The sequence below is a fragment of the Seriola dumerili genome, unplaced genomic scaffold, assembly GCF_002260705.1.
Source record: "Seriola dumerili isolate Sdu_G_001 unplaced genomic scaffold, Sdu_1.0 BDQW01000025.1, whole genome shotgun sequence".
Taxonomy (NCBI): Eukaryota; Metazoa; Chordata; class Actinopteri; order Carangiformes; family Carangidae; genus Seriola; species Seriola dumerili.
The window spans coordinates 8,196,981-8,223,005 of NW_019174280.1; the positions used below are offsets into that span (position 1 = coordinate 8,196,981).

The window sequence follows — 26,025 nt, forward strand, 5'->3', positions numbered from 1 at the left end:
AGGAGAGAAAAAAGGAAAGCGATGCAGTTCCCTCTCCCCACTCACTCTTTTGCATTGGGTTGGTTTGAACATTCAGAGTAATGGCATGGTGATAAAAATGATGATGGCAGTGAATCTGCAGTAAGACGGTTTAAAACAGGCAGCAGCATACAAATGAGCGGGACAATTTAATGAGTTGTCATTAAATAAAGCCAAGGGGCTTTCACTGAGGAGCCATTACTGTAACCATTAGCTTACTTCGGTAAGATATGATGCCAGAATCGCTTCCCTACCAGACATGTAGCATTGTCCTTGGAGTTCAAAATAAAATCCTTTCCTTAAGAGGCGGTGTTATTTAAACAACTAAGATCCTGTCTTGACTAGTTTCCTTTCTCAGCATAATGAGGCATCATGCAAGAGGAGGATAGATTTTGTGGCACTGTGCATCTCTGTGAGCGGAAGACGACATGAATCTTCCACACTTTGTGTACTGCCTTTCTTATTGCAAATTAGTCACTGTTTTCAAAAAGAAATATTGTTTTAACCACTTCAGAGATTTCTCTTTACCGTTTAACATTTAACCTCTAACCTTCGTTTTGGTAAACTTGGAATAAAAGTCATTTGTAGTCTGTCTTAAGGGTTACTTGAACATTTACTCAGAATACATTTGGCAAAGCACAATCCTTCATCCCACCAAGTTTATCAGTTCATCTTCTCTTTTCGCTTTGGTATACTAATTAATCATTGTGTGTGTTTCAGCAATTGTGGATGCTCTATCGGACCCAAAGAAGTTCTTGACCATAGCAGAGAAGAGAGCCGACCAGATGAAGGCCCTGGGGATTGACACGGTATACGACAACAAACACACACACACGCCTGAAGCCTCATATTGAGTTAATCGAAATGCTTATCTCCGTAGTATTTTGAATAATTATTTCTGATTGACAGGGTAAAACTCTCACGCTCTCGTACAATTAAAAACATCATCACTTTACACTTAAAGCCATCCTCTCCCTGTTGTAGAATGACATAGCAGACGTTCCCAGTGGAAGCTCAAAGAACGACAAGAAGGGAAAGGGTAAAGGAGACACTGTGAAGGCCAGTGTGACACCACAGGCCAGCTCAGACATGGCCCAGACCTCCAACTCCGCACAGAATAACACAGCAGAAACCAAGAAGGGTATATACTGACTTAAATCATACATATTAAACACATACATTTGTACAGTATGTACACAGAGTTAAATTTCTTTTTCCTCTGCTGTTACAGACACTGCACTCGTGCCTAATGTCAGCATTGATGACTTAAAACAAATGAAGGTCGGTATCCTAACTCCTGACTCTAAACTCATAACACAGCCCCTGCAGTTTAGTCTGTAGAGATGTATTAAATGTGGAAGAATAAGGAAAAATGTATTAGTAATAACAGAGTAATATATGGTTCAAAAAGGTAATCCAAGAAATGGATTTTATCATGGCTGTACTAACAGTATACTTTGTACTGTCTCTTGGTAAAACTATACTATTATAATTACCCTCTTGTAATTTGGATAATTTGGATAATAATTTGACTAATTGTTCAGCCCCAGAAGAAACTAGTGTACTGTATACGTGCTACCCTAAAATGCCTATACCCAGCCATTATATTGCCCCTGTCTGGTGTGTTCAAAGGCTCTTCTCTACATGACCTGTGCAAGATAACTAAATATGCTTCTCTCCCACTGCAGACGTACCTTAAACTGATTAAAAAACAACAGAAGGAGCTCAGCGCTTTAAAGAAGAAACACTTAAAGGTGGGTGATTGATTTAATGCAGACCTGTCTGTTGAAAATGCAAAGAGGCTCCTGCTTATTCTGGGCGGTTATTGATGCTCAGAGGGACAGAAACAGAGCCAGGGGGCCGCTTCCACCTTTCATCTTCCACTGACCATTGCTTCATCGCTGTGTTCACGTGCACACGCACACGCACACACAAACACACACACACACGCACACGCACACACACACACACACACGCACACACACACACAAAGAGAAGCACACCATCTGTCCATTACAAACACAGATAGATGCATCCACATAATTAATTTTAATGTTCTATAAGAAATTAGACTTGCAAAAGTTGCTTTTCCTTTGACCAGAGCTCACCATAGAGATCACGGTGGGTGCTGGCTCATTTATAGTGGCTGATTAATTATCACAGTATTAAGTCCAATTGCGTAACACATGTATAATAGGTACCATCTAGACCCATCTGTTGACTGAACAAAGATGACTGTTGACTCATTACTCGATGTGGACAACAACATATGAATGTTTTTAAAATAATAACAGCATTTCCTCTGTGTGTTCATTTTGATGTGGTGCACCACCACAACAAGGAAATAACCACCACTGCAAGAGAAATGTGAAATTTAAAAAAACTTTTGGAAGTAATGATTATAGTATGATTAAAAACATTTTTAGCTCCAGAACCTTAACCTAAATCATATTTTTGGCCTAACCATAGACTGATTAAGGACAAATGTAGAATTGCCTCTCAAAAGCATCACGGCTGCACAAATATTACACTGAAACACTTTTGTTTTGATTTCAGAGTCTGTTTTAGGCTTTATTCTGATGCTTCTCTGCTCATGGAGGAGATCAATACAGGTTGAAACTGCACCTCCACAGTATAAATAAATACTTGAATGATGCATGTTTTCTTTTTTCAATAGGATCAAAATATAATGCAGAAAGCTCACTGCACCCAGGTGGAGAAGATAGTGTCTCTGCATGATAAGGAGAGGACAACCCTGGAGAAACTACTAGAGAAAGCCATCAAGAAACGTGGGTAAGTGGGACAAAAAATAAAAACAAACATGCTCAACGTTATGTGAAAACCAAATTAGGGGGAAAAAAATGAAGAATACAATGTACTGACATTATGGCACTGCATAGCCCGGGTTTGCAATGTAGAGGTCGAAGGATACCAGTCTGCTCAGTGACAGAGCTAAACGGTGAGAACTGCATTTAAAGTAGCTAACTCTGATAACATGGAGAAACTTTTGTTTGATCTACATTTTATGTATGTATTTGTTTTTGACCACAATGTGATCAGATAAAAAATTATAATACAAGGATGCAACTTATACACTAGCTTTTGGCTAACTGGAAGGGAATTTAGTTTGTGATCAATAACACGGGTCTCTTAAAAACTTAATTTTTCCCGTCTGACATCCCTCTTTTGAGATGAAAACACTTTAGTCAAGTCAATTTTTATTTGTATAGCACCAATTCACAACATTCACTTTCCAAATAGAGCAGGTCTAGACCTTCAGAGGAAAAGAACAAGAACGTACATTCTAGTATCAATACTTAACTCTAGATTTGACTTGCATGTTATTTGTCTCTTATATATATTTGCTATCCTTACAGAGAAAACAACTGCCAAGAGCTGAAGAAGGAGACAGAAGATAAGATCCAAACACTAGTCACTGATCACAAAGCCAAGGTAAGACTGCAATGACTTCACATCCCAAAACCAACATCCTTTCCACAGTTATTTGCGATGAGGATGACAAGTGCCTCAGCTGTGGATAACCGACTGTGTACATGTTGTGTGTGTGTGTGTGTGTGTGTGTGTGTGTGTGTTGTGTGTGTGTGTGCGCACGCAGGTAAAGGACATCACAGCACAACACACTAAAGAGTGGTCAGAACTGAGCAGCAGTCACGGCAGCGAGGAGCAGGAGATGAAGGACAGCCACGTCACACAGCAGTGCGAACACCTCAAGAAACTCCTGGCCACCGTCCAGGAGCAGCAGACCATGCAGCTCAAACTCATCCATGAACGGTGAGAGGTTCACAGACAGATGCATGCATAACACCCATTCACTGAAGGTGGTCAAACCCAGAGGGACATCAACCCTGTGATTTCATTGCTAAACTGAAGCGTCATTTCCCTAGCCGTTGCTTGCAGCTACAAGTATTACTGTTGTTCTACATACGTTCTACATAAGTTTCCTCACAGTAAACGTGGCTTTTTTTTCCCCACAATTTTAGGCAAAGCAAAGAGATGCGTGCCAACCAGGCCAAGATGTCCATGGAAAACAGTAAAGCCATCAGCCAGGACAAGACCATCAAAAACAAGGCAGAGAGAGAGAGGTGAGTGACCTACAGGTTACTGCATCCATCTGTTAGCATGTAGACATTCTCTCGCAACTTTTCTGTGGCACTTGTAACACCGTGGTCCTGTCTTTTTGTCCTTTAGGAGAGTGCGAGAGTTAAACAGTAGCAACACCAAGAAGTTCCTGGATGAAAGGAAGAGGGTGGGTTGTTTAGAATTCACTTTTTTTTTATATTTAGCTAAAAAAAATACACGAGGAATTCTCCCTATTTAGTCCTTGCACAGGTACCGCATTGCTAGCATATAAATGTTTGGATGTGTGTTGGTACTTCAGTAGTTCAGCTTTACAGTGTAAATACAATGAAACATTCCCATTTTTCTAAAGATAATAGATAGATAATAAATATAATAAATAAATAAAGATAATAAATGTCTGGTCAAGAAGAAGACCGCACATTTGCCGTTTCATCATAACAGAAAACATCTCTGAATAAAATCTTTGTTTTTTCTTTATTAACATGTTGTATATTAACAACATTAACATGCTTTGCTCTCTTAATCAAAGCATGATTGAACACAGTAACAAAAATTGCCTTTTTTGATTTTGCTGTTGAATAATAAACTAAAACATTTTGGTTATCACAATTTGTTTCAGCCAAAGTTTAAAGAAAACAGTCACAGTTCACATCAAGTCAACCCTGAACCACTGCTCTCATCTTTGATGGCCTTTTAATCATGGATTGAAACTCATTGTTCAAAGTTACTATTTATGTATGAGTCTAAACAGGAGCTAAATGGCCAAAATGTATTGCCCTTGTCCCTGTTGTATCTGCAGCTGGCTATGAAGCATCAGAAGGAGATGGAGCAGCTACAGAAAAACCAGAGAGAACAGTTGGAGAAACTGGAGAAGTTCAATGAGCAGGTACAACACTGAATAAAAGAATGAACCTCGCAGTCAGAATTTCACGACCGATATACTGTAGATTTTAGGAGAAATGGCTGAAGTTAACTGGTCAGCCATCCAACTTGCCATTAATTGACAGCTGTTCTTCATCTGAACTGCTGACATGTCTAACCCCAGCATTTATCAGACCAATTTCCCTCACAAAACAGTGTCCCTGTTTATGGACATTCCTGCTCCACTGGCTCTTTAAGTATACATGTAACTCGTGGCTGGGGACTACTGCAGCTCTCTGGCTGATTTCTTCCCTAGACAATGGCTCCAGTTTGTATCATTTGTGATGTAAACTGTAATTAGTTTTACAGGAAATGTTCCACAAGGCTGGCATCAGAACTGTCTTAAGGGACTCGAGAGACAAACTCTTACTGTTGCACTTTTCTTCTTATAGAAGCATTGCTTTGCACACGCAGTTGAATAAACCGTGTCTCTCTACCCTACACTTTATAGTGTACATTACAAATACTAGAAATGAAAGTATAGTTTACCCTTGCATATAAATGTCTCATGTTTCCATCTTTGCCTTTTATTTTGTCATCTGTCACACTCTGTTACCTATACATGTTTTACTTGATACACATAGTCATTTGTTTTTAATATGATTTGCTTCTCCTGGCACAGCTTTTGAAATCACACCATGCAAACAAACAGGTTCAAGGTAGGCATCTCCATCTCACTCAACTCTACCTCTCATACCGCTTCTGTCAGTGCATCACTTGATAATCATGTTTCCTTCCATCTCTTTACCTTCTACCTCTCAGTCATGTTACTTATTTTTTCGTCACCTCACTTTTCTGCTGAGCCTCTTAAAATCTGTATTTTTTTCTGCCTTTTTAAATTCCTACTGTAATGAGCAGTCTTGAACTGAATCACCACTGAGTAAAGCAGGGAAGTGGCATGCGACAGACCTGTCTTTGAATAGATTTCAAGATTTAAAAAAAAAAAAAGTGATTCATTTCCTTTTGTATTGTGAAATCCTATTCCCACATCTTTAGTCTGCAGCTCTCAGGGTGTCAGCACTGCCAACTAGCAGCTTGAGTCATTTATCACCATGACTCACCATCTATTACTACGAAAAAGAGCCAGCTCACAACCTGCTCCACTGTGCTTTCACTCCAGCTCATAATCATTTGCTTTCATAGTATGTGACGGTGTCTCAGCACGGACGTTTTGTGGCAACCATTACATGTCACCCCTACCAAGCATTTGGTTTATATTACCTGCAAAAGTATGCAGTTATTGGCACCCATCAGAAGGGATTATTGCTGAGGTAGAAACAGAAGTGTCGCTCTCTGATCAACTGATGTATAACATTGCAATATAACATTAAGAACTTACAGCTTCAGATCAAACTTGCAAATATTGAAATTGGTAACAAAAGACAAAAAGTGGATCCTCTGCACATGTTAGAGGTGTGCATTTAGTGTGAAGGCTACTTTCCATGGCTGTGTGTTTTCTCAATGTATTTTTGTCCCCTCAAAGGCCAAGGACATGCAGCAGATGGTGAAGCTGGAGGAGGAGATGGACCGCAGACCTGCCACGGTGGTGTGAGCGACTGAGACTGAGACACACACCCACACGTATACATGCACACACACACACACACACACACACACACAAGTGCAGAAACACTCCACCACAGTTAGCCCTCAAACAACCCAGAGACGAAAAACCCTGCCTACATCACTGTCTCTGTACTTCTGTCATGCTCACACACAAACACACAGTAGCTCTCTTCACCTCTTTTTTTCTTCTGTTCATTCACCTGCTCACCCTGTCCTCTAAACCCTTACCCCACCCACTAACTTTACACCACTGAGCCATTGGTGCTTATCACTGTTTGACAGGGGGTTTAACCACTTATCGAGTAAGGAAATGTTACCTCGGAGATGAAGCGACAGAGTCAGACGCATCCCCTCCTCCATTGCATGTAGATCTAAATTTTCTATCACCCTCACTGTTCTCTGTGATCTACGGGCAACACAGCTGCAGCTATTGGTGGGGACACACACACACACACAAACACGTTCACTCATGGGTCGGATGAAGTGGACATCCGTTCCCTTTTTGACTTGTTTTTATTTTTTATTTTTTAAATCGGTACCCAATTAACAGCTCCAGAGACAGCGTGGATGAGGGGAGAAGAATATGTATAAGATTTGTCATTTCAGCACAGATGAATAAACTTTGTGAAATACACTGTACGCTACACACCAGTCCTGTCCTGAGCACTTTGTATGTAATAGGCCATCATAACAATGTGGAAAATGTAGCAGTGCACTACTAGAACTACTAGTTTTCTGTATTTCAGTAAGAATGTATTTTTAAAAAAAAATCACTGTATGAAGGAGAAGCAAACCCCCAGTGTCGCCTAATCCTACAATGCAAGTTGTTTGACTTCACAAAAGAGGTATTATTGACTTTTTTTGTTGTTCAACAATGTTACAGATGAGTATAAAAAGGCTTATTATAAAGTTGAGTAGGAAGACTGTAAAGGGAACAGGGGATACTGCTCACTTTATCGTGGCTGATTCCTGTCAAATGTACTTTTAATCATTAGGCTATACCCAACCCAAGAGATGGTGTAATATCTGTGCCTCACTTCCCCTTAAAAATGACATACTGTAGTCATTTCTATTTTTTAAAATTTACTTATAGTCAATTTTCACAAGTTTACAACTGCAAAACTCTTTAATACAACATTCTATACTCATCATTTGTGGCTCAAAATCATGTATACTATGCAAGAAAAAAAGATGAACAAACACATGATTCCCTCAAAATAGTAAACAAGACATGTTTTTTGAAGTTATTGCTCCAAACTGAGGCAATATCATTAGTAGTTACAACACCTAGTTGAAACGATGACGATATAATGAACTGGACATCTACTAGTAAGTACAAGGTTAAGTAGAATTATGATGGTCCTTTGCATTAAGGGGTTTTGCACTTAAACTGAGAATCAAGCCAAAGCTGTAAATGAATCCATTCTTGGCAGCCCGTTAATTCTGCTGTAATAATTCTTTTAATTGACCGGCCTTTCACCGTCAGACAAGAACTTTGGCCGACAGAAGTCAACGCCATTTCGTCTTGTCAGTTTCCCACTCATTAAGGCGTTGTTGAAACGAAGTGCTCCCTTAATAGCTTCTTGACTGCACCTTAGCAACTTCAGCTAGTAATCCTCATCGTTCCCCTCCTCGCCTTTCGGCCGGGGGACATCAGACACAATAATTATAACAGATTTGTAACGAAGCCTGTGACATGGCTGCCACACACTGTCCACACTGGGGATTTCAGACTAGGCCTGTATCCCTCTATGTCCCAAAATGGTTCCCCTTAAATGTAGCAGTTATACAGAAGGTTTAAGGAAGCATTACTGTTATCAGCGCAGTTGATACTGCTGTACAAAAAAACTACTGCAGAGAGAGAAATGTGATGGAGAAGTACTATAAAGTAATCCCATGGGTACTGTAGTATTGTGCACATATGATGATGCCAGGCACTGACACTGCATGGCGTAACACCAACAAAGATCAAGCAAAATGACAAAAAGTCAAGATATGATATGAAAACACATAAATATGAGGATAACGCACCTCTAGGTATTTTGGCCTTTATAAGATTTTTTCCTGTTGTTTTATTCTGCTGTAATTCACTTAGAGGGTAGACGGGATGTTCTTGTATATACTGGAATGTATGTAGTTTAATTTTACTTTTTGACCAATTGTGTTCCGTCATTCAAGGGCTCCGGGATAGAGTGGGTCTGCTGGAAATTGGGGAAAGACATTTATCAACCACTGGGATTTCTTGTTTGTTTTTGTTTCTGTTTTCCAGTCTGCCCTTACTGCACCACACAACACAGTATAAAACTCTCACCACATATCTAGTGCAGAGATAAACGAGTAAAAAGTGCTTTTAAATTTTATTCCATCGCTTTCAAATGTGCCACTCAGTGTCTGTTAGGACGTTTAAATTATTTTATGAATGATAAAATGCCAAATTAAGGGGTTATTTATATGAAGATATATATATATATAAATAAATCAATATATATATTATATATATTAGATATAATGTGTAGTTTAAGATTATTATGTTTGTTAGAGGCTTTTTTGCACTAGTTGAATGTTTATGTTGTGTGATTACATGTAACCTTTGGCTCTAGTTTGTCGAAAAAAGCAGATTATTTTTGCAGAGCAACGTCACCGATTTGAGTTCCTCGGTTTCTACTGTATCTCCTCTGTTTTCTATTTTAACTGTAGCTTGTCAACAAACCATTCTGTGCGCGTTTTTGTATTTATATTGTATTGTTGAACTTATAGCAATGAAAATACCGTTGTTATCCAGCTCCTTTAATACTGTTTTATAGTATGTGTACCAATAAATCCAGGTGTAAAATGGGACATAACCCTGTGGCTCATTTGTGTTTTCTTGTAGGCTAATTGTGAGTCATTTTCTTGTACGTCAGAACACAATCTTAGCGTTTGACTTGTCTGTTTATTTAGTTGGACGGAAACCAAGAGATAACCGTATTAACTGAATATAAAAAATAAAAAAAAAGAATATTAAAAAAAATAAAAAATGAAAGTGCTATTTTGAGGAGGCAGGAATATTTAAATAAAGCTCGTGGGGTTTTGTACTTCAACAGCACCACCATTTAAGAAATTTTCTTTTCTCTGACTCATTGAAAATTCCAACATGGATGCTTGTCTCCTCGGTCTCTTCCATCTCACATCTGATCAGTGCTTTGAAAATGTCTCAAGTGGAGTCGCACTGTGTGTAGGCCAGTTTTAATATTGTCTAGAGCGGGAGTGCGCAGCGCGTGTACATACACCACCCACACACTTATTTACCAAACAATGACCACCGCTGTCTAATCGCATTCAACAAGTGCGAGATGGATTCGTATCCCAGACCCACTCTTGAACGCAGGCGGCTCCAGCGCTGAAGCTTTTGTCATTATAAGCCAAGTATTTCCATTAGAAAGACTGACAAAGCACGCTAATTATGTTTGCGTTGCCGGGCAACTCCGTGGCTTCCCCTTCCCTATATAACAGCGCTGATGGGTTTGTTTTGTCCGCACTCGTTGAGTGGAGAGGTTTCCAAGCCTGCTCCAAATAAGTTTTTGAACCATTTAAGAATCATGCTCAAAGCTTCCGGGAAGTCTGACGAGCAAACGGGCACCAAGATCCTCCTGGAGGCGATGTCCAAGGATAAAGTCCACCTGGCAAGGTTTGTTCTGGACGCGCTGGATGGGGAAATCGTGGACTCCATAACAGAGGGCGCACAGACGCCCCTCATCTCGTCTGTCTTGCTGCCTGACGGCCAGACTCGGTGCAAGTTTGTAGAGCTTCTGCTGCAGAGAGGGGCCAGTGTCAACTGTCAAGACGGCAACGGGCGCACCGCCATCAGTTACGCCTGTGAGAAAGGCTACCTGGATGCCGTGAAGATCCTGGTCCGAAGCAACGCAGACCCGGAGATTGTGGACTGCTGGGGCAACACTGCCCTGATGTACGCCACAGTAGCAGGTCACTCCCCCGTTGTCGAGTTTTTAGTGAGAGCTTTCAAGAGGCTGGGTCTTCAGATAGACAGGCAGAATAAAGTTGGCAACTCTGCTGTCGGAGTGGCAAAGTTTCTCGGCCACACAGAGTGCATCTTTGCGCTCACTAACAGCTCCAAGAAGGGCCGTGAGTCTGAAGGTGGCGCTCAGGGAAACATTCAGCCGCGACTTAGTCTGAGATGTGGTGAAGTGAATGACAAGTTTGAGAGGAAAGTTGGACATTTAGTGAACAAACTCGAGGTCCTCCAAACATGCAATCGTGCAGATTGCCTATTGGTTCAAAATTGTACATGGCAGCCAAGACCTCCGATTAGGCAGAGTAAATTACCATCGATGGACTCAATAGAGGAGTTTGAAAGAGAGAATGACAGCTCCTCCTCGCCTCCTCAGGAGCTAAACTTCTCTGGAGTCCTGACCCATAAAACCCATTCCGACCATTCTCCCAACTGCAAGCATCGTAAAACCGGGGAAAGGCCGACCGCCATTGAGGATCATCTCCCCCCCCTTATACAGATCTGTGAGCCTCAAAAATCAATTTTCTTCTCACCTCGGCCCAGCAGAAACACGCCCAAACCAAGCGCGACCTCCACCCTGGGAATCTTACTGACTCCTATTCTAGCCAACAAAAGTGAGAGTGAATCGGGAACAGAAAAATCGAAAATGTTAGACTTCGGTGTTCGCAGATTTCACGACAGCTATTACCAGAAAAGATGCAGTCTGCCTACCAGTATTCTCAGCCCCACACCTCCGGAGCGCACACTGGTGCCTTTGCTTAAATCCAGAACCGTGAGAAGGCGCGAAGCGTCTCCCTGCAAAGCTGAACCACAGCAGTTTACCGCGCCGGCCGCCGCCGCCGCCGCTTCAACCACCACTTTCTCAGTGTTGAGTAACAAGCTCTTACGCAGATTTACCTCCCCGGAATTTAAAAAGGACGTGAAGGACTTGGATCCAGTGTTGACTTCAGGGCGGATTCCGCGATCAGAAACTTTCCCCCAAAGCATAAAGCATCCCCAGGTCGGCAGTAAACCCAGCATCGACAGCATCAGCTCCGTAAAGTGCGAGTTTGACTTTCATTTCAGAGTGCCAAACTCTTAGAAGCTACAGTGCGTAAAAAGTATTTGTACTTATCCGGCACTAATCTCAAGGCAGCAACGTGGTTACTCTGTTAGACCTGGTTCCATCAAATATATAATCTGTTAAATTCAATCACGCAACTTTTCTAAATTCAATCCCTGACCTCCTGATCCTCACTGACCTTCAAAACTCAAATGCCTTGTCCAGACAGCGTCGATGTCTAATGTTCTCCTCACTGTTTAACAACATGGTGACCTGCAAAAGTTTCTGCCATTTCTACCCGAAGGACAAAGGGAGTAAAAACGAAGTCAACGGCTTTTAACTACAACTTAACTGGAAAGAGCAGGTAGAAAAAAAAATGATCAGCATAAACTATGTGTGTGAATCCCAGCAGCTGCTAGCTGGATACTGCAGCTAGAGTGAAACGCAATGTCTTACTTCTAGCTTCAGCAAATGTGTTTAGCAGCATTTGCCACTCCTTTTGGAGTAGGTGGGGGTTGCATCGAAGGTGGAGGGGCGATGTGCAATAAATCATAAATCATACAGCATTTATTTGTGTTGTCTTTCATACGTCTCTGTATCTTTCAGCACAGCAGTTCAGATTTATGTCAGGGGATCTACCATCTCCAGGTACTGATGTTAATGGTTGGTGCAGTGAATAAAATCTCAGTATCCGAAATGAACATGCTGTCCTGTGTTGGGTGACTGTGTGAGAGAACGTGAGGCATTCAGAGACCATTACCGTTTACGGTGTTTACAGTTCGTTTTTAAAAGGTTTTGCATGTCGTTTTTGTTCTGATAACTGATTTCGGTTTATGTGTGAGCTCATGGACTCCCACAGAGAAAAATTATTGTTTATGTTCGGGTAATTAGTCTCAAGATTACGTTTCATAAAGCAAGAGGGAAATTACGCCCTAATAGTTCCAGTGCAGGGTCACTTATGTCATAACTTCTGAAACGTTTCTCAATATCTCGACACAATAAATATCTTTCTTCCAAATAAGAAAAGTTTGGTCGTGTCAGTAAATGCGATGAAATCTCGCCTCATCGAATGGTAAAAATAAAAGAGGATTTTAAGTCTAAGTGGATTTTTGCAGCTCTGATTCTCACCCACTCTCAGCTGCAACCGTGCTGAAGTGGAGTTTCAGTGAGGGAGGGAGGGGGTGTTGTCGGCGTTTCCCTCCAGACATACATCATTTCAGCCCATCCTACAGCTGCTACCACAGAGATGGAGACTACAGCATTGCGGGAATAACAGACTGCATGCCGAGTCCTTCCTCGCAGGAGACATTTTATTTGACGGACTTTTTCTTTCAAGACGGATCATTTCTCCTGACGTTAATAATGTTTAGAGGGAGCTCAGTCTTGCGGCTGTCACTGGGTTAAAACCTGTCAACCTTGGCGAGGGAGGTCGGTTTGGGCAGCCAGAACTCCTCGGTGCCGGCTGATTCTGCAGTGCAAACCGGATCTCACGTCCAACCTGGAGACATTTTTGCTGCATTCACGATGATCTGAGCGTGACTTCTGAGCGCTGAGTAGAGGCATCCCTCCTCTCTCTCTCTTTTTCCTTTCTCTCCCGCCTCCCCTCTCCGTCTCTTTCTTTCACTCTTTTCTTTTCGTGGTTTCAGCACAGGCTGCCCATTCAATTAGCCCCTTTTTTCCAGCGCTGGGGAAGCTGAGAGAGATGGGACGACTCGGTTTCAGCACCACGGAGAGCGCCCGACTTCTGCTGCTCGGTGTTTTTGGTAAGTGTGTGTGTGTGTGTGTGTGTGTATGTGTGTGTGTGTGTGTGTGTGTGTGTGTGTGTGTGTGTGTGTGTGTGTGTGTCGTGACTCCTCACTGCGTGTGCACCTACTGCGCGTGTTGAAGCATGACAGTGTATATGTGTGTGTGTGTATGTGTGTATGTGTGTGTGTGTGTGTGTGTGTGTGTGTGTGTGTGTGTGTGTGTGTGTGTGTCTTTCAATGGGTTGTAATGATTCACCTCTTATTTCGTTCTAACATTGATAATCCCTCAATATAAAATCCGTCCAAAAACGATCAGACTTGCAGTTCATCACTTCCTGACGTTGTTTAGACTGCAGCCAGTGGCGTGCTGTTGCTCCCCTGATACTGCAGATTTCAGTCTCCTGTGTTTTAACCTGGTTTTGACTTTGCCGTGAGGAAACAGAGGTGAGATGCCAGTGATCAGAAGACTTGGGGGCCTTCAGCTAAAATCAGAGCAGCCCATTACGCCGCCGTTTATGCTGATTCTGCATGTTTTGATGTGTGTGCGTGAATGTGTGTGCCCCATCTGTTACCACCTTGACATAACGCATCCCCACCTCCAACCTTTCAATATTCTATTCTGTTCCATTTGGTTACCAGGTGTGCTGCTGCTGTCCGTGGTGCTGGCGGAGCAGGAAGGGGAGAACCTGTCTGGTCTCTCCAACAACCCGGACAAAGCCATCTTCGCGGTCCGAGAGAACGGCACAACATGCCTGATGGTGGAGTTCGCCGTGAAATTCCTCGTGCCATATGACGTGCTTGCGCTCAACGGGATAGACGTAAGGAATCCCCCCATGCATTTTAATACATGTGGATGCTTTAAAAAGGAAACGCAGAGGTTGATTCAAACATGTAACATGCGTAAAATGTTGCTTTGTGTTACAGACGTTAAAGGTTTATCCATTGCGCGTAACGGCGGTTGCAGCGCTTGAAAAATGTTTTACATGCACAATATTTTGACATTTATTCAAATTGACCGTTTTCGTTCTTATTAATAAGGGAATGAATTTTACATTACATTACAACACATTACATCACATATTACATTAGAACTGGATTTTGGAAACTGTTTTTGTAGTGTATAGTCGTGCGTAAAATGCTGACGACGCATTAGATCCCATCATGAAGAAAAGGAAAATGTTTTTAAATATCAAACTTTAATAATCACTAGCTACAATGACTTTCATTTGTTTCTGTTTGCAAGAACAACTCCTTCACTTAATGAGTATTTTTTAGATACTTGGTTGCTTTATAAGTTCGTGCGTAAAATGGAAACCAAATGCTAAAAACTCCTTCCAGCGACATTTCAGTCCCTAATCTGTCCCTGTCTGCCACTTGCCTCTTGTGTCTTTTTTCAGCTGATCACCGAGCAAGCGTCTTTCACTCTGCCCCGTGGTGCAGAAATCGAGGGGAAATGTGGGAGCACGGAGTCAGAGATCCACATATCCTGGAAGAACAACGCCTACGTTCTCTGCATCTACTTTTCAAAGGTGGGCGAGAAAAGCCAGAGGAAACCGATATAATGTCTATACTGTATCATCATATGCAATAAAAAAAAAGGTCGGAATCATCTCCTGGAAATATCAAGACGCCACCACATCGCCATTCATCACAAAAATGTACATTTTCACAAATATAATCCCTTCGAATCCTTCTCTTTTTTTTGAGGAACTCAAAATGAGTTTGTAAAATGCCTTCTGTTTAGAATTTATGCTTAAGACTTCTTCCTTGAATTACACGCTATTTACCAAATTTACCAGCGGAAGTATGGTCTTTGTACTCCAGTGGCAGTTCCTAAATAATGTGCATTTTAGTTAAATGAATGACTTCACTCATCAGAAGAATATATTGCATTAAAATAAAAGTTTCAACAGTGAATGGAAATCTAATTTAACGTACGCTGGCCATCTTTTTTGCTGAGTGTAAGCCAACTTGCCCTCTCCATGCAATGGAAAAGCCGGGTTTGACGCATGTATGTGTCTGTGTGTGTGTCTTTGCGTGTTGTAGGAGTTCCGTGACAAGGGCATTGAGGTGTGGAAGATTAGCAAGGTCCAGTTCGTCTACGACACCTCGGAGACATCGCATTTCATCAACGCATACAACCGTGAGTCTCCCGCCGAGCCTGTGTACAGTAGCAACTCAGCACATTTCTATCCCGCCTGCTTTGATCGCATCTAGCTCTCATTCATCTCACATTAGCATTCAGCTGTAATTACAGACTCGATTCATGCAGGGATTTACGATTTTCGCCCACGCAGACCATCCAGTTTCAGATTTTTATCCCGCGCCTTTCAGCTGAAACGCGCATTATTATTATTATTATTATTATTAGTAGTAGTAGTAGGCTAGTAGTACTATACCTGGGCCTTCTATAGTATGAAAATATGTGTCGGACCTTTTCCAACAAACTTGCCACAGACCCTCTTTTATAAATTTTATAACTTCATCATTTTACTGTCAACTTTATGTGTTATTTAATTCCCTCATTTGCCCATTTTATTATATTATGTAGGATTTCTAGTCTTTTCGTTGTTTCTATTGCTTTTGGTTGCTATGGATCCACCCAAATTATACACTAAAAATCATAAAAAAATCATAAATTAAAATCATTAATTAAAAATTGAATGCACACGTACACACACACCTACACACACAAACACACACACACACACACACACACACACACACACACACACACACATATTAAAGTTACATCATTATGCCTTCTTACTTCATATTCATTAATGACTCTTCCTTTCTTTCCAGCTGGGAGGCACACAGCCAGCACCCACCGCCTGTCAGCCCTGGTGACCCCCGCCGGGCGCTCCTTTGTGTGCACAGCACAGCAGACCCTCACCCTCATCTCTAGTGACCACCAGAAGGGTGTCACCGTTTCCATGTATGACATCCAGATCCAGCCCTTTGACATCACTTCTGACTTCATTTTCAGTGAACGTAAGAACAACCTGCCTATGATGATACCTTTTTGAGAAACACTGCTACTAAGAGCCAAAGTCAAAGTCAACCTTTGCCATACACTGTCACTGAGATGATGATGATAATGATTATGAGAAATCCTGGGGTGAGGGTGGTACAGCCTTACATCTCTCTCCATATCTCTCACACTCACACATTCTCACACATTCTCTCACACACACACACACATACACATACACATACACATACACATACACATACACATACACATACACATACACATACACATACACATACACATACACATACACATACACATACACATACACATACACATACACATACACATACACATACACATACACATACACATACACATACACATACACATACACATACACATACACATACACATACACATACACATACACATACACATACACATACACATACACATACACATACACATACACATACACATACACATACACATACACATACACATACACATACACATACACACATACACACAGAGCTCAAGGGGGGGGGTTATTGCTGCAGTATGAGGAGTACTTTGGGCTGCAGAGAGGGAGACTGGGTAACAAGAAATAAAGAGGGGGTGGGGATGCAAGAGAGACAAAAGCGACGCAAAGAGAGAGAGAGAGAGAAGGGGTGGGGGTCATTAGGACTTTATGTGTGAGTGCGATCATATCCTTGCCCTCAATGCAGCTTTTATAGACATACTCAGTGAACCTGGCTGTCCTCTGGAGCCAATCACCTTGGAAGAATCATTTGCTCTGAGTTGCTGTAAACTAGGCTGTGCTATGCTTCATTGCTTTCCTCCTAGTGTGCATTACTGCTGTCCACAGGGGGAAACATTTTCAACGTCAAACCACATACTGTACAGCCAGTTGTGGTTTTGGTGCCCTCCTTCTTCCTTACAAACACATGTGTGAAAAGATATGTGTGTGAAAGCTAACATGCATTGAGGTGAGCACAAAAGATAGAAAAGAATATGTCTAGTTGTATAACTGAAAGAGAGACGAAGCATCTGTTTGAAATTTGTGTCATTTAGCAAATAAAAACCTGAGGAACAGAGACACACAGATGCTAACTCCGTTATCCCATCACATATTACACACGACAAACACACACACACACACACACATGCACGTCATGCATGCTGCACATACTGTACAGCACACACCTCTAACAGCCTATACTGATGTCCGACTAAGTCTGTAAGAGGACACATGATGAGAGCATGCAGTGCATTACTAAATTCTACTGAAGATAAAGACAGAAGGGCCGAGCGAGCGTCACAATAGTAATAATACTTTTCCAACATTGTTAAATATTGTAAAATTAAATTATTTAGAACTGTCCAAAGCATAAATAAATGGTGGATTTATGGATTTACATTATAGCAATTATGTTAAATTTCAACCAATAATAAGAATAAAAAATTGGGCCAAAAAATATATTAAGAAAACTAATTAGTCACTTTTATAAACGAAGCAATTAATCAAGAAGATGATTGGCAGTTTAATCGATAATGAAAGGAATTGTTAGTTGCAGCTAAGATTTAAACTAAATTTTGCAAAATGATAAAATGATATGATCATATCATCACAATACAAATAAATTAAAAGGCATTGCAAAATAATCTTGAATCATCACTCAACCCTAAAAGACAGTACACAGAAATTCTGAATGAATCTACAAACTATCTCAGGCCTTTTAGGACCCCTGTCAGTCATGTTCATTCTCCTCATCATGTTGACTGTGTTCACTTTCTGCAGCTTACAAGTGTATCACCGACCAGCGGGAGCGCTTGGAGGAGACCCTCCCCCTTGTCCTGGGCCTCATTTTGGGCCTCATAATCATCATCACTCTCACCGTCTACCACTTCCACCTGAAGCTGACGGCAAACCAGCCCCAGCTCCCCAGAGATCGCTCCATGTACAAGAACATGTAGTCAGAAGCACAGCGGCGGCTCCCTCAGCTCTCTCCAAAGCTAACCTGATAAAAGACTTGTCTCCTCGATGTCCAAGGCCTAACACCACAGAGGAAAGTGCCCTGCCATGGACTGATTCCCTGACAGAGAAATGTGTGTAGCCTGTACTGTAGGCCCATTGGAACTTTTGAACAGCTAAAACACAAGTTAATGGGACAGCTTGGGGCCTAGCATGGATGTAGTTGGAGGGTCAACCCATCAAAATCTAATTTATCTGGTTGCTGAATTGAATCTTAATGCCATAAATTCAAAGTCTGCATTACAGTGATAAGAATTTTAATGAAAATAAAAACATTAATTTATGCCTTCATGAAAATATAATTGATTTATATTCAGATTGGTGGGTGTTTGACATCTGAAAATCACCAACCTAAGGTTACAGTTGACCTGTTTGTTTCCTGACATCACTGGGGCCTACTTTATCACTTCAGCCATTTTTATCCAACTTGTCTTTGAAAGAAATTTCAGATATTGCCTGAGCTTCTGCTGCCATTTGCCAACAGTTTGTGTCATCCTCTCCTGCCCTTCTCTCTCTCTGAAACTGCTGCTATATAATTTCAATACCTATTGTTGGTTCTGTATTTGCTAACCTTTAATTTCATTTTTGAATGCAGCCATAGTGTTGACAGTGGACAAGTCTTGTAGTGTGTGCAGTGCAGTGGCATTCAGAGTCATTAAGAATTGTAATGTTTTTGCTTTGACTTCAACAAATCTTTTCTCCACACTGATATATGGAACATATCAAAAAAGGAAGAAAGAAATACATAAACATCTGACAAAAATTCTGTACTAATAGTGAAGAATTTATGAGAATGCCATATGAGTGTTAATGAAAGTACAGAGGTTATTAAATTAAAAAAAAAATATGTGTATAATATTTTCAGAAACAAAGTCTATGCATAAACCTCTGCTGATGCAATCTTGTGCAGTATTCTTCTGTTCATTGAAATAAATTGCTGGAATCATCTCTGCACCTCTGTCAAGTTATTTCTATTATCTATCATATTACTAGAGTACAAACTCTTCAATCTTTCATAAATGTCACGGTTTCTTTCCTATATTGTTTTAAAACAAATGAAACAAGACTGCAGTGCTCAAATGAAATAGTGTGACTGGAAAAAGGTGACTGATACACCTGTCAGTAGAGAAGCTGCAGGGATGAGGTATTGATTTTGTGTCTGAATCTGGGCCTTCAAAGGAAACACAATATGAACAAATCTAATTGAAAATAAACGGAGCATTTGTGTCAGTTACACCTATTTGTTTCAACAGTGTGGATGTCGTACATCATCCTCAGGCACAACACACCAAAGCCCCAACCCTTTGGTCCAGTTTTTCACTCAGCCAGGCCGTTTCACTGTTGGAAATGATCTTTGTGAAAGGTCAATAAAGGTCAATGCCATTCTAACTTTTCCTGAGCTGTTTTAAAAGCAGACCATGCATAGATTAATCCCACTACCCTGTAACAACCACAACATTATGGGACACCAGTGTGTGAACAGTAAGGAAAAGCTCTGGTGGTGTCTTCAACACTGTATCATGTATAGAGCTGAAACGCTAAGTTGATCAAACAATGAGTCGATAGACTGAAAATTAATCAGCATTTATTTTGATAATTGCTAATTGTTTTAGTCCATTTTCAAGCTAAAATGTCAAACAATTTGTGGTTTTATTTTGTCCAATTAGGATTTGCTGCTTTTCTTTGTCTTATGTGACAAAAACTGAATTTGATTGAGTTTTATGCGGATGTTCGGACAAAACAGGACATTTGAAGACACGATGTTTGAGATTTTGAAGAACCGATTAATTAATTGAGAAATAACGGTCAAATCAATTGATAACAAAAATAATTGTTAGCTGCAGACCCATCATCCCAGATTTTTCGTGAGCTCGCTATAGTTTCAGGACTGAGTGCAATTTGCAATATTATAACAGATTAGGATTTCTTTCATTGGGCTAATATTTTAGCATTGTAAATTGTTATGTAGCATCAGTCAATTATCTTCTCTGTTTAAACTGAATGTAACATTAATTTACATAATAAACATAGTCAGTGCTTTCCACACAGTCAACTCAATTATTATTATCTTTTAACAGACAGAAGGGTTTATGGGTTTATTTATTTTGTTGAAAAATATTTTTTATTCAATTCTTCTTCAAAAGTGTTGCATAAGATTTCATTTTGGGTGATTTTGCTGCAAATGATCCCCCCAGCTGGCCTTACAACTCACCCAGTAACTTAGAGTACATGTCACAGTCTTCCCAAGTTTCACCTAACTGGAAGAAAGTATTTGAACAGTCAACAGCAAACTGATGTCCACCATCATGTCTAAAAATCAGTAGTATCATGGCCATAAAATAAGTGGGGTAACAGATGGCTGTACTGTAACACTACCTTGCTAAAGGTTATCTATAGGGAACCTTAAAACGCTACAAGGGCGTTGGTTTGCATAGTAGGGACATGTCCCTACCAATATCTTGGGAGGACAGAATTGTCCCTACCAATATTTGAGTGAACTTGTTCGCACTGTGTTTGGAGTGAAGTCATATTAGATAATTCCAATGTGCAATCCAAGAGGCCACATCTCCAAGTCAACCAACTTAGGCATGCTAGCATTTGATTGACTGAAAGGGCGGAGGCTATCCAAGGGCTCACATCATGTGAGAATATCACAGTGGTACCTGACATCAGCAAAAAATGTCAACTGATGTTATTTAACCATGTAAGCTAGTGTTAATTTGAAAACTAACCCTGGCTTCTATCTTCTGTAGGGTAGCAATCAGGTTGCAAGCAGATGTAAACATAAAATGGTGGATATATCAAAGTATGAGTTTAATTTCTGTTGAAAAATCCCATGAAAATGTCACCATTAGTATTATGACTTTTTTACGCCTTACTATACTGTGACATTTTTTGATGTTTTTATGCATTAGCTACTATACAATGACACTGTTATAACATTTTATGCCTTACTAAGATGTTTTTTGACGTTTTATGCCTTGCTATACTGAGATTTTATGACATTTTTTGCTGTAATTTACTTTGTCCTTTTCATGACATTTGATGCCTTATTATACTGTGATGTTTTTATGCCTTACGATACTATGACCATTTTATGCCTTACTTACTCCTGCCTTACTAAACTATGCTGTTTCTTAGCATTTTTATGCCTAAATATACCGTGACATTTTTTGATGCTTTCATGCCTTACTATACTATGGCATTTGTTAAGGTTTTTATACCTTACTATACTATGAAATTTTTATAAATTATTACACTATGACGTTATTGATGCTTTCATGCCTTACGATACTATGACGTTTTTATAACAATTTGTGCCCTACTATGCTATGACATTTTATGCCTTACTATACTATGACGTTTTTATGCCTTACTATACTATGACATTGTATGACATTTTATGCCTTACTATACTATGACATTGTATGACATTTTATGCCTTACTATGCTATGACGTTTTTGATGTTTTTATGCCTTGCTATACTATGACGTTTTTATGCCTTGCTATACTATGACATTTTATGATTTTTTTAGCCCTACTATACTATGACATTATTTGACATTTTATGCCTTGCTATACTATGACATTTAATGAGTTGCTATAATATGACATTTTATGACATTTATTGCCCTACTATGCTATGACATTTTATGCCTTACTATACTATGACGTTTTTATGCCTTACTATACTATGACATTGTATGACATTTTATGCCTTACTATACTATGACGTTTTTGATGTTTTTATGCCTTGCTATACTATGACGTTTTTATGCCTTGCTATGCTATGACATTTATTGCCTTACTATACTATGACGTTTTTATGCCTTACTATACTATGACATTGCATGACATTGTATGCCTTACTATACTATGACGTTTTTGACATTTTTATGCCTTGCTATACTATGACGTTTTTATGCCTTCCTATACTATGACATTGCATGACATTGTATGCCTTACTATACTATGACGTTTTTATCCCTTACTATACTATGACATTGTATGACATTTTATGCCTTACTATACTATGGCGTTTTTGACGTTTTTATGCCTTACTATACTATGACGTTTTTATCCCTTACTATACTATGACATTGTATGACATTTTATGCCTTACTATACTATGGCGTTTTTGACGTTTTTATGCCTTACTATACTATGACGTTTTTATCCCTTACTATACTATGACATTGTATGACATTTTATGCCTTACTATACTATGGCGTTTTTGACGTTTTTATGCCTTACTATACTATGACGTTTTTATCCCTTACTATACTATGACATTGTATGACATTTTATGCCTTACTATACTATGGCGTTTTTGACGTTTTTATGCCTTACTATACTATGACGTTTTTATCCCTTACTATACTATGACATTGTATGACATTTTATGCCTTACTATACTATGGCGTTTTTGACGTTTTTATGCCTTACTATACTATGACGTTTTTATCCCTTACTATACTATGACATTGTATGACATTTTATGCCTTACTATACTATGGCGTTTTTGACGTTTTTATGCCTTACTATACTATGACGTTTTTATCCCTTACTATACTATGACATTGTATGACATTTTATGCCTTACTATACTATGGCGTTTTTGACGTTTTTATGCCTTACTATACTATGACGTTTTTATCCCTTACTATACTATGACATTGTATGACATTTTATGCCTTACTATACTATGGCGTTTTTGACGTTTTTATGCCTTACTATACTATGACGTTTTTATCCCTTACTATACTATGACATTGTATGACATTTTATGCCTTACTATACTATGGCGTTTTTGACGTTTTTATGCCTTACTATACTATGACGTTTTTATCCCTTACTATACTATGACATTGTATGACATTTTATGCCTTACTATACTATGGCGTTTTTGACGTTTTTATGCCTTACTATACTATGACGTTTTTATCCCTTACTATACTATGACATTGTATGACATTTTATGCCTTACTATACTATGGCGTTTTTGACGTTTTTATGCCTTACTATACTATGACGTTTTTATCCCTTACTATACTATGACATTGTATGACATTTTATGCCTTACTATACTATGGCGTTTTTGACGTTTTTATGCCTTACTATACTATGACGTTTTTATCCCTTACTATACTATGACATTGTATGACATTTTATGCCTTACTATACTATGGCGTTTTTGACGTTTTTATGCCTTACTATACTATGACGTTTTTATCCCTTACTATACTATGACATTGTATGACATTTTATGCCTTACTATACTATGGCGTTTTTGACGTTTTTATGCCTTACTATACTATGACGTTTTTATCCCTTACTATACTATGACATTGTATGACATTTTATGCCTTACTATACTATGGCGTTTTTGACGTTTTTATGCCTTACTATACTATGACGTTTTTATCCCTTACTATACTATGACATTGTATGACATTTTATGCCTTACTATACTATGGCGTTTTTGACGTTTTTATGCCTTACTATACTATGACGTTTTTATCCCTTACTATACTATGACATTGTATGACATTTTATGCCTTACTATACTATGGCGTTTTTGACGTTTTTATGCCTTACTATACTATGACGTTTTTATCCCTTACTATACTATGACATTGTATGACATTTTATGCCTTACTATACTATGGCGTTTTTGACGTTTTTATGCCTTACTATACTATGACGTTTTTATCCCTTACTATACTATGACATTGTATGACATTTTATGCCTTACTATACTATGGCGTTTTTGACGTTTTTATGCCTTACTATACTATGACGTTTTTATCCCTTACTATACTATGACATTGTATGACATTTTATGCCTTACTATACTATGGCGTTTTTGACGTTTTTATGCCTTACTATACTATGACGTTTTTATCCCTTACTATACTATGACATTGTATGACATTTTATGCCTTACTATACTATGGCGTTTTTGACGTTTTTATGCCTTACTATACTATGACGTTTTTATCCCTTACTATACTATGACATTGTATGACATTTTATGCCTTACTATACTATGGCGTTTTTGACGTTTTTATGCCTTACTATACTATGACGTTTTTATCCCTTACTATACTATGACATTGTATGACATTTTATGCCTTACTATACTATGGCGTTTTTGACGTTTTTATGCCTTACTATACTATGACGTTTTTATCCCTTACTATACTATGACATTGTATGACATTTTATGCCTTACTATACTATGGCGTTTTTGACGTTTTTATGCCTTACTATACTATGACGTTTTTATGCCTTACTATACTATGACATTTTATGACATTTAATGAGTTGCTATACTATGACATTGTATGACATTTTATGAAATTTTTTGCCCTACTATACTATGACATTTTTTGACATGTTTATGCCTTACTATACTATGACATTTTATGACATTTATTGCCCTACTATACTATGACATTTTTATGCCTTACTATACTATGACATTTTATGCCTTACTATACTATGACATTTTATGATATTTTTTGCCCTACTATACTATGACGTTTTTTGACATGTTTATGCCTTACTATACTATGACATTTTATGACATTTTATGCCTTACTACTATGACGTTTTTTGATGTTTTTGTGCCTCGCTATATTATGACATTTTATGACATTTTATACCTTACTATACTATGATGTTTTTATGCCTCACTATACTAAGACATTTGTTGATGTTTTTATGCCTTACCATACTATGAAATTTTTTGAGACTTTTTTGCCTTACTGTACTATGATGTTTTTATAACACTTTATGACCTACTATACTATGAGATTGTTTGTTGTGATTGTTAAATTTATGCGTTACAATACTCTGACATTTTATGCCATCTTATGCCTTATTATATCATGACGTTTTTTTCACGTTTTTACGGCTGACTATACTATGACGTTTGTTATGACATTTTAAACCTCACTATAATATGATGTTTTTTCATATACTTATACCTTATATCTTATTATACTATGATATTTTATGATGTTTCCATGCCTTACAATACTATGACATTTTATGCCATCTTATGCCTCACTATACCTATGTTGTCCACACTGAAAGGAATAAAATAGGCTTTTGGTGGAGAAATATTTTATTTTAATATAACTGAAATGTTTTGACAAAAATCAGTAGGCTAATACTGTACCACAATCAGCCATACAAAGCCTGCCATCTGTAATTTGTCTGTTACTGTAGAATGCAAACAGATCTAAATGTGCAATTAAATAATGTTATTAATTGTATGCTTTTCCTGCTGTAAAGTGTCAAATAGTTTGCTGTGAAAAAGGTCTAAGATAATTAATTCAAGTTTAAAAAAGGGGAAATATTAAGGTCTTTGTTCCATTTCTCAGAGCTGAAAGCAAGACCACCAACCTTCATACTGTCAGATTTTTGATTTACCTATACATTTTACATGATGCTGAGTCCCTGTGAGTGGAACAGCTGAGTGTGATGTTTTGTTAATATGTGGATGTATTACATTATTCACCTTAGTAGTAACTCTAGAGAGGCTCTACAGTCTTGAGTTTGATCCACATTGATGCCCTGCAGTCCAACTAGTCCCAGTACTT

General features: G+C 39.0%; 2 protein-coding genes across 3 annotated transcripts in view; both read left to right on the forward strand.

The window, feature by feature from the left end:
- Positions 1 to 9,439, forward strand: part of plcb4 (phospholipase C beta 4) — a 34,204-nt gene extending 24,765 nt beyond the window's left edge. The window contains exons 26-37 of one of the 2 annotated variants that reach the window (XM_022770434.1): positions 739 to 827; positions 1,003 to 1,159; positions 1,250 to 1,299; positions 1,707 to 1,772; positions 2,696 to 2,811; positions 3,396 to 3,471; positions 3,635 to 3,810; positions 4,020 to 4,121; positions 4,228 to 4,285; positions 4,919 to 5,005; positions 5,663 to 5,699; positions 6,524 to 9,439. In XM_022770434.1, coding sequence (XP_022626155.1) covers positions 739 to 827; positions 1,003 to 1,159; positions 1,250 to 1,299; positions 1,707 to 1,772; positions 2,696 to 2,811; positions 3,396 to 3,471; positions 3,635 to 3,810; positions 4,020 to 4,121; positions 4,228 to 4,285; positions 4,919 to 5,005; positions 5,663 to 5,699; positions 6,524 to 6,600 — 1,091 coding nt within the window. In that variant the 3' untranslated portion in view covers positions 6,601 to 9,439. The remainder of the gene's footprint in view (positions 1 to 738; positions 828 to 1,002; positions 1,160 to 1,249; positions 1,300 to 1,706; positions 1,773 to 2,695; positions 2,812 to 3,395; positions 3,472 to 3,634; positions 3,811 to 4,019; positions 4,122 to 4,227; positions 4,286 to 4,918; positions 5,006 to 5,662; positions 5,700 to 6,523) is intronic. The other variant, XM_022770435.1, reaches the window with a different exon arrangement.
- A 3,423-nt stretch (positions 9,440 to 12,862) lies between these two features.
- lamp5 (lysosomal associated membrane protein family member 5) lies at positions 12,863 to 19,362 on the forward strand. The gene is made up of 6 exons (XM_022770297.1): positions 12,863 to 13,420; positions 14,042 to 14,220; positions 14,800 to 14,931; positions 15,449 to 15,545; positions 16,208 to 16,396; positions 18,181 to 19,362. Exons 1-6 carry the CDS (start codon positions 13,360 to 13,362, stop codon positions 18,354 to 18,356), a joined length of 834 nt encoding a protein of 277 aa, XP_022626018.1. The 5' UTR covers positions 12,863 to 13,359; the 3' UTR covers positions 18,357 to 19,362.
- The last annotated feature ends 6,663 nt before the right edge of the window (positions 19,363 to 26,025 follow it).

What these genes read in the sequence shown, in the direction of transcription:
- lamp5 (XM_022770297.1), top strand. Translation starts at nt 13,360, where the DNA reads ATGGGACGACTCGGTTTCAGCACCACGGAGAGCGCCCGACTTCTGCTG. An exon ending in TCTGCTGCTCGGTGTTTTTG is followed by an intron (nt 13,421 to 14,041) that starts GTAAGTGTGTGT and finishes TTTGGTTACCAG; the next exon opens with GTGTGCTGCTGCTGTCCGTG. An exon ending in TTTCATCAACGCATACAACC is followed by an intron (nt 15,546 to 16,207) that starts GTGAGTCTCCCG and finishes CTTTCTTTCCAG; the next exon opens with CTGGGAGGCACACAGCCAGC.